At 44.0% G+C, this 11,209-nt stretch overlaps 1 protein-coding gene across 2 annotated transcripts in view; it reads left to right on the plus strand.

The window, feature by feature from the left end:
• Positions 1-8,881: 8,881 nt before the first annotated feature.
• uckl1b (uridine-cytidine kinase 1-like 1b) overlaps positions 8,882-11,209 on the plus strand; it is a gene marked incomplete at its 5' end in the record, with an annotated part of 25,326 nt that continues 22,998 nt past the window's right edge. For both annotated transcript variants that reach the window (XM_080534064.1, XM_080534066.1), the window contains one exon: positions 8,882-8,955. In XM_080534064.1, the coding sequence (XP_080390190.1) occupies positions 8,882-8,955 (74 nt within the window). The remainder of the gene's footprint in view (positions 8,956-11,209) is intronic.

Raw genomic sequence — 11,209 nt, forward strand, 5'->3', positions numbered from 1 at the left:
ACAAGAGACCGGTATTGTAGAGCTTACAGAGCGAGTTAAAATAAAGACACTTACATTGAAATACAGAAGGACTCACGTGTATGTTTAATAGAATAACACGACATGGTGTCAGAAGTCCTGTAAGTGAGTGTTAAGAGTTAGATCGGCCGACAAGTGTCATTTGAGCTCGTGACGGTGAGAAGGGAGAAGAAAAGATGGATGCTAATGCTAACGCGGGAGCAGCTGCAGTCCAGAGAACGGCGCCAGTTTCAAGTGCTACGTTAGCAGACATTAGCAAGTCAAAAAACGATTCTTATGTGCCGTCACTTTAGCAACGACACAGTATTGTCAAGGGGAAAAGGGGAGACGATTTTTTTATTGACAACGGAATTACATGCTGGAAAAACATGCAGCTAAAATTCAGGGAACATTTGGACAATAAGAGACACACGGGAGAAGTACGGGAAAACAGGGCTCATGTGGGTCTCATCAAAGGTAAGAGTTTGTTTTCTTTAACTCAGCTAATACTCAGCTGTTTACCGAATGCTCCATCTGACTGTGATTTTACTTCTGTAATGTGGTGGGTTGACATAATTCACGCACGGAACTATAGGTTGAGACTATTGTTCCGTCCGTAGTACCCAAGTTGTTTAGACTGTTCTATTTACTGCTTGAGTGTGTTGTTGACAATCGTTCATGTCCTTCATTAAACGTTTAGCTTTGTCATTTGATACGCCGCCTACGACTACCATCTCTCTGCACTACAGTAAACAGTTAATCAGTAACGTTAGCCGCTTTTGTGCTCATGTAGGCCTACTTCGTATTATATTATAGCTGATGATCTTTGTGTGTGTATGTGACTGTCAGTCACAAGTTTATATTCTGTATATTCATTTTTTATTTTTTTGGGCCATCCTCTAGTTTTGTGATTAGAAAAAAAAAAAAAAAAAAAAATCGTTGTTTTGAGCGCGCGTGCACGCGAAAAAAATCGGTCACGGCCACCCGCCACCATTGTAAAAATTCCTGGAGGAAACACTGTATGTGTATAAGAAAAAGAAGCTGATAGTCTCGGTAAACATTGCTGATGTATTTGAGGTATAAAAACATCTCACTAAACATGCTCTCTCTCTACCAGCAGGGTGTCAACCTGTACGTGAAGAACTTGCACGACCGCTTGGACGACGACCAACTGCACAAAGAGTTCTCCCGCTTCGGAACCATCACCAGCGCGAAGGTGATGATGACGGAGGAAGGACGCAGCAAGGGATTCGGCTTCGTGTGCTTCTCCTCCCCCGAGGCGGCCACCAAGGCCGTGACCGAGATGAACGGCCGCATCGTGGCCACCAAGCCCCTGTACGTGGCCCTGGCCCAGAGCAAGGAGGAGCGCCAGGCTCTCAGAACCAACCGGAACATGCCACAGAGGATGGCCAGCGTCTGCGCCGTTCCCGACCCAGACTTCCTACCTAACTTACCCTACCAGGTTGCTCCCCCACCTGGACTCTTCATGGCTTCTCACATTCCACAGACCCAGGACTGTGGAACCGCCCAATACTCCTCAGCTCAGCTGAGACCCACTCATCACCTGGCTACCCTCGAACCTGAGGCGAAACCTCAGCACTTCCAGAACACGCCCGACGACACCACCACGTCTCCATGGGCTACCGGGCCTCAAACCTTCGATGCTATGACCCCCGCCACACCTTCCCAGGTGCCCCGTAGGATGACGTCTCAGCACATAGGTCAGTTTATTTAGTGAAGCATCCCTGCGCATAGCAAGGTTCCCACGGGTCCTTGAAACCCTTGAGTTTGAGAAAAATAAATCAAGGTCTTAAAAGTTTTTTGAAAATAGACATGGGCCATTGAAAGTGCTTGAATTCCCCTCTCTCTCTCGCTAAAAAATAAATAATATATATTCAAAAAAATTTTACTCAGCTCGTCAACTAGCTCCGTCTCAAACTATGCCGTGTTGGGTCCTCGAATTTGAGGGAATCGAGTCTTGAATGTCCTTGAAAGGTGTTTGAATGGGATGTTTCAGAAGGTGTGGGGACCCCTGACATAGAGACAAGAGCACTATCCAAACATTTGCCATAAATATCCCTTTGGTTATGCTTATCTTCCCCTCTCAGCTACCCAGGCCTTGAGAAAGCACCCTGCCGTTGCAGATGGTGATCCAGCTATGGCACGGCTGCACGCTGTGCCCCAGAACAAGTCCACAGCTGGTGGACACGACCGCCAGCAGCACACGGCTCCCCAGCTACAAGTCCCTGTGCAGCAGCCTGCTGTCCATGTCCAGGACCAGGACCAGGAGACACTGACTGCCTCCATACTGGCTACAGTTCCCCATGAGGACCAGAAGCAGATGATAGGCGAGTCTATTTGTCTGTTTCTATGGATCCCCATTAGCTGTTACAGTTACTGTAGAATTTCTACCTTCTGAAATGATGGCTATGACTGGTGTTATCAAGCGAAAATGTTCTTTATATACAAATCTGCTGACATGCACTTGTGATCACTTTCAATTCAATAAAACAAGCTGTTAGATATTCACTTTCATATTCTGGACGGTACAATTTGCATTTCTCAAAAACAACAAACTGTCGACTTCTGTGAGACGTCTTGTTGCAAGGCATTCTGGAACCTGCAGTTCTGAAACCCATTCTTTAACTAATACAACAGAAATGTACTTCTTGTTTTTTAACTACCTTAACGATAAATAATAACTATTTTAACTGTCAATCAATCATGTAACATATTAATCAATCTCTTTTAACTGTCAATCAATCATGTAACATGTTAATCAATCTCTTTTAACTGTCAATCAAACATGTAACATATTAATCAATCTCTTTTAACTGTCAATCAAACATGTAACATATTAATCAATCTCTTTTAACTGTCAATCGATCAGGTAACCTATAAAGTTACAACAGTTACTGTTACTGATATCTATTCTCCCCTCCCTCCAGGTGAGCATCTCTTCCCATCCATCCTCAGCATGCACCCCAGCATCGCCCCCAAGGTCACGGGCATGCTGCTGGAGATGGACAACCGTGATCTGCTGCGCCTGCTGGCGTCTCCTGAGGCGCTGCGCTACCAGGTGGATGAAGCGGTCGCTGCGCTGGAGGCCCAGTGGGCTGAGGAGGCTGCACAGACAATTGGCCACTTCCCAGAGTTCCAAGCGGCTAACGCATAAAAAAGGAGACCCGGACTATGAAACAATACCGATTCACCGATTAAATAAAATTTTAGCATTGAAAAAAACCGATTACAAAATGAATAAATTATTTCATTAGGAAATTAAATTGATGGACTCGGCTGTGTCTAGAAAAGGGTAAACTGGACCTTGACGATAAAAGTAAAAACCCTGGTTGGACTAGATAGACCAACAACAAGGCCTCCTAAGTGGTAACTGGACTGCACTTATACAGCGCCTTTATCCAAAGTGCTTTACAACGGCCTCTCATTCACCCATTCACACACACATTCACACACCAACGGCGGCAAGCTACCATGCAAGGTCGCCGGCCCGCTCACTCACTGGGAGCAATTTGGGGTTCAGTGTCTTGCCCAAGAACGCTTCGACATGTGCCCAGCCGGGGACTCGAACCGCCGATCTGCCAACCTTGCGATCATTAGACGGCGGCTCTACCTCCTGACTCCTGGTGAATGAACTACTAAACCCCTCAAAAAAAGTTTGGAAACGTTATTTCAGTCGATTCTTGCTCCCCTTTAATAATACCAATTGGTATTGTATTTTATATCGTTGGAAAGCCTGATTAGTCACCAGGGCTGCCAAGTCTCACGCAATCACCGTGAGACTCACGCATTTCAACCAGTTCTCACGCTCTCACACCGCATCTCTATTTCTCACGGCGAGAAAATATATATATATATATTGTCAATTCCATCTGGCAACCGTGGTAGCAAAATATGTGCATACATTACAACATCGTATCTGGTAGCCTACTGGACTGGGTTGCACCAATATGACGTAAGTCATTACTAAATGCAGGCATTTAGTAGTTACTAAACCCCTAGTTGTTACTAGCTAGTTTCAAACTAGTTACTAATTTCGGTTGCACCACGCCAATCTTTTGCCAATCTTAGCTAGTAAATACTCAGTTTTGGTAACTGTTTTTTGTTTCTCTACTGTAACATAACCAGGTACATTAATAATAATAATTAATAATTACAATTTACAATACAAATACAACAATTGGGGGTCCCTCCAAAAAAATGTGGGCACGCTGCGCGCGCACAAAATCACCCACCAAGCCCTCATTCTGACCCAGGAAAAACCCTGGTATGTACTGTATAACATGATAGCCATCTATGAGCAATGCACTGTATATAAGATGATGACCACGGGTCTTTCTGCTGCTGACCAAGGGGCTGAGTCCTGTTGATGGGGCCAATTTTTCTTTCAGAGTCTGTAGGCTACTGTATTTGTTTATTAAGATTTCATAAATATGAATCCCATCGTGCTGATACCTTGCCGTGGTGGGGCAGCTTGTGTGCTTCTATGACTCTGAGAGCTATACCGGCCGGGGTTTACACCCCTGGCAGGTTCAACCAAGCCAGGCAGGTTTCAGAGGAGGGGCCAGACGAAAAGCAGCACCTGGTCCTCCAGGTTGGGGGTTGGGCGTGGGGCCAACAACCCCATCCCGTAGAAAACAATCCGTTACAAAAACGTTGACAACAGAACAGACCTCAGCCCTGGAAGAAGAAGGATCCTCAATGAGAGGAAATATGACGCTGTGTGATGAAAGCTGTCAAGTCACAGAAGTCACAGAGCCGAAACCCCTTCTGTCAACCAGAGACATACGAATTGGAACATGGAACGTCAGGACCTTGTATGAGACCGGAAAAACCATACAAGTAGCAGCAGAAATGAAGAGGTACAAACTAGATCTTTTAGGAATTAGTGAGTCACGATGGACACAATCTGGACAACAAAGACTGCAGACAGGAGAGCTGCTACTCTACTCTGGGCACGAAGAAGACAAAGCCCCTCACACTGAGGGGGTTGGTCTTTTGCTATCAACAACAGCAAAGAAAGCACTGATTGGATGGGAGGCACATGGATCAAGAATTATAACAGCCACCTTCAGAACCAAGAAAGGAAAATCAAGTTGAATGTGATACAATGCTATGCACCAACCAATGACAGTGACGATGGAAAAAAGGATGAGTTCTACAACAGACTGCAGAGCATCCTGGATCAACAAAAAGGAAAAGACATCAACATTCTCATGGGGGACTTCAATGCAAAGATTGGCAGAGACAACACAGGCTTCGAAAAAGTGATGGGAAAGCATGGCCTAGGAGAAATGAATGAGAATGGAGAGAGATTTGTGGACACCTGTGCCCTGAACAACCTGGTTATCGGAGGAAGCGTCTTCCCACATAAGAGGATCCACAAGGCAACCTGGGTATCACCGGATGGAGTGACCGAGAACCAGATAGACCACTTCTGCATAACCAGCAAGTTCAGGAGATCACTACAGGACCTGCGAGTAAGGCGAGGAGCAGACATAGCATCAGACCACCACCTACTAAGCGCTATGCTCAAGTTGAAACTGAAGAAGCACTGGATGGAAACAACATCAAAGAAACAGAAATTCAATGTCCACCTCTTAAAAGACACACAGACAAGAGAAGTGTTCACACTGAAGCTGAAGAACAGATATCAAGCCTTGCAAGATCTAAGCAGTGACGAAGGAGACCAGCAAGACCAATGGGAAAGGATAAGGGAAACCCTCATAACAACATGTAAGGAAGTGATTGGAATAAAGAAGAGAAACCATAAAGAGTGGATATCAGCAGAAACACTACGCAACATAGAAGAAAGGAGACAGAAAAAGACAGACGTTAACAACAGCCGAACAAGGGCAACCAAGGCAAAAGCCCAAAGAGAGTACACTGAGGCAAACAGAAAGGTCAAAAGAAATGCCAAGAAGGACAAGCGAAACTACATCGACAACCTGGCTAAAGAAGCAGAAGAGGCAGCAGCAAAAGGAAACATGAAGGAACTGTATGACACCACCAAGAAACTGTCCGGAAAGTTCAGCAGACCAGAACGACCAATCAAAAACAAGGAAGGAAAGACCATCACAAGACTGGACCAACAGCAAGAGGGATGGGCAGAGTATTTTGAAGAACTCCTGAATAGACCGACACCACATAACCCCCCGGACATTCAACCTGCGGAGACTGACTTAGTCATCAACTGTGGAAAGCCCAGCAAGCAGGAAATCCAACAGGCCATTGCACAACTAAAGAATAGTAAGGCAGCAGGACCAGACAACATCCCTGCCGAGGCACTGAAGGCAGACATAGACACCTCGGTAGAGATGCTACACCCCCTGTTCGAGAAGATATGGGAGGAAGAGGAAGGGCCAACAGACTGGAAAGAAGGCTACTTGGTCAAAATACCTAAGAAAGGAGACCTCAGCCAATGCCACAACTACAGAGGAATCATGTTTTTATCAGTGCCAGGAAAAATCTTCAACAGAATCCTCCTCGAGCGAATAAAGAAAGTGGTGGATCCGCAGCTAAGAGACCAGCAGGCAGGCTTCCGACCCAATAGATCATGTGTAGACCAGATTGCAACCCTCCGAATCATAGTTGAGCAATCATTGGAATGGAACTCTCCATTATACATCAACTTTGTAGACTACGAGAAGGCATTTGACAGTCTCCACAGAAACACCCTCTGGAAATTGCTTCGACACTACGGCATACCAGAAAAGCTTGTCAACATCATGAGGAACTCCTATGAAGGAATGACCTGCAGAGTCATACACAGCGGGCAGCTCACACGAAGCTTCCAAGTGAAGACCGGAGTAAGGCAAGGCGGTATACTGTCCCCCTTCCTCTTCCTCCTGGCCATTGACTGGATATTGAAGACCACAACGGCACAGAGGAGAAACGGGATCCAGTGGACACTCTCAACACAACTGGACGACCTAGACTTCGCAGACGACCTTGCCCTACTATCCCACAGTCGACAACAGATGCAGGAGAAGACAAACATACTGGCAGACACCTCAACACAACTAGGCCTCAACATCCACCAAGCAAAGACCAAAATCCTAAAGATCAACACAAACAACGAAGACCCTGTAAACCTGGAGGGAACAGCACTCGAGGAAGTAGAATCCTTCACCTACCTAGGTAGCATCATAGACAAGAAGGGTGGCACGGAGGCAGATGTCAGAGCAAGAATCAGCAAGGCAAGGGCCTCATACATCCAACTAAAGAACATCTGGAGCTCCAAGGTAATCAGTCAGCGGACAAAGATCAGACTCTTCAAATCCAACATCAAGCCAGTACTCCTATACGGATCAGAGACGTGGAGGACAACCAAGATCACAATGACTAGAGTGCAGTCATTCATCAACAGATGCCTGAGGCGGATCCTGAACATCCACTGGCCAGATACCATCAGTAACAACGATCTCTGGCAGAGAACGGGCGAACAACCAGTGGAAGAACAAATCAAGAGAAGAAGGTGGGGATGGATCGGCCACACACTACGCAAACCAAACACCAGCACCACCAGACAGGCCCTTAGATGGAACCCCCTAGGCAAAAGGAAGAGAGGCCGGCCCAAGAACACCTGGCGCAGGGACTTGGAGACAGACATCACACAGAGTGGACTAACATGGAAACAGCTGGAAAGCAAAGCACAGGACAGAGGACCCTGGCGAACTGTTGTCGACGGCCTATGCTCCTCCAAAAGGAGCGATAGGCGTAAGTAAGTAAGTAAGTATAAATATGATATATTGTCTGAATTTTTTTCTTGTTTTATAAAATGTTATTATTTATTATTTTCATTTCTTGTGCTGGTTTATTATGAACAAAACTATGCAGTAAAAATGTGGAACGCCCTTCCTATAATCTTAAAGGAGTGCAAAACACTGCCCACCTTCAAAAACACTCTCAAAAAACATTTACAGGAGGCTGCAATCCGTAACTGGACCCTCTAAATCAAAAATCAGATTAAAAGACCCGAACTACCCACTGTACATACTTTGTGTTTTGTCCCCCGCCCCCACCTGTGGTGTATGTCCCCACCTGTCCTACCCGCTGTACATACCTGATGTTTTGTTGTATTGTTCTTCCGATGATGGATGTATTTTTATCTTGTAGATAGTAATAGTTATTTGTCTGTATTATCTTGTAGATAGTACTAGTTTGTTTTGTCGGTCTTACATGTAACGATGAATTGAGAATCAAGGACCCCAATTGAAATAAGCCAGTGGCTTTCTTGGGTTTTTATCCTGTTAGTTGACCTTGTATGTAATATGTACTTTCATGTACCTACTTCTGCAAATCTTCTAATAAAGTTTTCAATCAATCAAAAAACATGTAAAATTGCAGGAAACTAGCACAAATAATTGGGTGGGAAAGAGGGGCCGCCGCTGCCAAAACGTGCACAGTTTTGGGTCGCTCCACTGCCAAAAAATCTCACTCCAAACTTTTGGTGAAACTTGGCAGCCCTGCATGTAACAATTGTAAAGTATGGTAGTAGTAGTCATTATTTACACACTATTCGCATTCCATACTTCAGATGAGTCATTGCATTTACTGGACATTACTGTCGGTAAATGTATGTACATGTCAGCTCCACAACTCAATCATCAAATTCATTTCCATATTTGACTCAGTGCCACTCCACTGACTCCCACTGCACCGAGGAAGCTCTCCGACATCACCATATATGAATATGCGTTACAGATCGACAAACGGGACGCGGGGTATTCTGGGACTCGAAGTGCACTTGAAGTGGGATGCGACCTCACACGACTTCATATCAGTATGAAACAGGACTACAAGCCCCATAAACGCACCGGGCTCAGCCCACTCCGAACAGCTGATTGTCAAAAGCGGAACAACAATGTCTGCCGTGTGCAGAGAAGGAATCCTCTCAAAGATGGAGTGTGAAGAGAAAGCTTCCTCGCTGTCTAGCAGGTAAATGGAAACACCGTCGAGACCGTGTGTGTGGAGACGAGTAAACGACGAGAGGCTTTTATAACAAGTAAACGATGTTTTGAAGTTGTAGTGACGACGCAGACAGCATCTTTGCAAGACCCCGAGACCCCTGTCGCGCAATAATGTGTTGGTACAAAGGAAGCGTGTCCAGTAGTGAGTTCAGAAAGCATCGCACACTGTATCCGTTATGGAGGCCAGGAAGTGAAGGTGGCGTTGAAGCATGCATGGTCTCTGTGCAAACATCCTCAAACACCCTAGTTTATGGTTATGGTTATGGTTATGGTTATTGTCAACGCATAGTTCATCATGGTATGTTTTAGGTTGACATCAGTGCGCTGGTATTCAAGAATAAACCAGTCACACTGTACTCTCAACAAAAGTAAAAAATCTCTCAACCATCCTGCCAAATAATCTCTACATTTTTATATATGGAATAATATTTGAAAAGTGCTCAAAAGTTTAAGGCAACTCGTGACGTTAGAATGATAAGGTTCTATCTCCATTTTTGTCAAAATTGAGTTTTGTACATAATCTGATCCATTAGGTGTTATTTTACAAATGTTGACATTTTTGAGTTAGTAATTCATAAAATACAAAGGTTCCATCTCACAAAACATAATGGAATGTAAAAACTTTGACGCTCAATATCTCTGAACTGCCCTAAACGGAGATAGAACCTTATCATTCTAAGCTCACGAACTGGTAAGGTGCATAAGGAAGCATGTATAGTACTTAATGTTGTTATATGACTGTAATAACATAGGGCTACAAGGTTGTACATTATATTGTAGTTATGCATAGTTTTTCTTTCCTTCCTTTTACTTTTATGAGTTAAGAAAGAGTGAGACATTTGATGTGTTGCTGTCAGTGCAATTTGAGACAGACAACACAGCACCTTGCATGGAAGCATGTGATATCAGTGAAATATCAGTGTTTTATCAATAGGTAGCAATTAAAATGTCGAAATAATAGGGGGTATTTCACCCTATTATTTGTACACACTGATCTGTAGATTTTTGAAACGCCAAAACTTTACGATTTAAGAAATCGCTGTGAATGAATTGCCTCAGAAACACTGGACTATATTACACACTGAACATTTGACTTTACCTCACAAGAAACACTTTATGGTGAAGGGCATCACTAAGACGTGATAGAGTTTAGTCCCCACCCATCTGCACAGTGTGATCCCTCTCCAAACCACAAGGGGGCGATGTTGCATACATTCATGGACAGTGCTGATCCTACTCTGTATTACACGTGTATTACAAGGGTGGGTGGAAGCCAGACTGCAGTTGACATTTTACTGATCATATAAAGTTAAAAGATTTGTCGAAAAATAGCACAGATATTTATTTCATCACTTTGTATTTGTTTTTCAAACATTTTTGTAAAGCTATTTTTGGAAACCTATCATTTGTTTGAAGTTATGAACACAGCTGGTGTAAAGACTTTTAATAGACATTTGACATTTAGGCCATGTCCAAACATTTTGACCCTGAAATATTCTATGCATTTTTTTTTGGGCCACCTATTTTCACACTGTTACTAAGTACTAAGTATTGTACTAATTGCATATTGTGAAAACTACAAAACCTACTGATTAAATACACTTCACAGAGATGGATTGAATCTGATTGAATGGGTGCTTTTTCTTTGTGTGTAAGGTTCGTTACAATACATAGTACTCAAAATTGCAGATTTATAGTAGCTATGGGGAAATGTAATATTTCCTATCGCAATACCACAGTAATACATACTTCAGTCGTCCCACAGTAAGACCTAGTCATTTATTCAATAATCCCATAGTATTACACCAACGTCTCCTGGGATTAATTATCTCCCCAACGGGGAAACTCTGTTACCATAGAGAGTAATGCACATTATTGGCATAGCAACTAGCTTAGTGACTTAGTTCCAAGTTCCAACCCAACTAGTTTACCTGCTGTTCTACAGCTGTGTCTGACTCTTACCTGAAAAGGGACATACACTCCTCCAGAAATCATTAAAGTAGCCTACTTCACTGTACCTGTATAAGTGCACCTGTTTGTTTTTCTGCAGTTAAATATGCTGGAGAGTAGCCTAAGACCACGCCAAAACCAAACAGACCCGCCCATCCGGCCTTACTTCTCCACTCTCAGCAGGGTTACCAGGCGACCATGTTGTTTAGAAGTGGCATGTGCTTCTGTTTGTTTGAGGAAAGGAAAGCAAACAGAGATCTTGAGGTTTCTGA

The sequence above is a fragment of the Nansenia antarctica genome (assembly GCF_963989245.1).
Source record: "Nansenia antarctica genome assembly, chromosome: 6".
NCBI lineage: Eukaryota > Metazoa > Chordata > Actinopteri > Argentiniformes > Microstomatidae > Nansenia > Nansenia antarctica.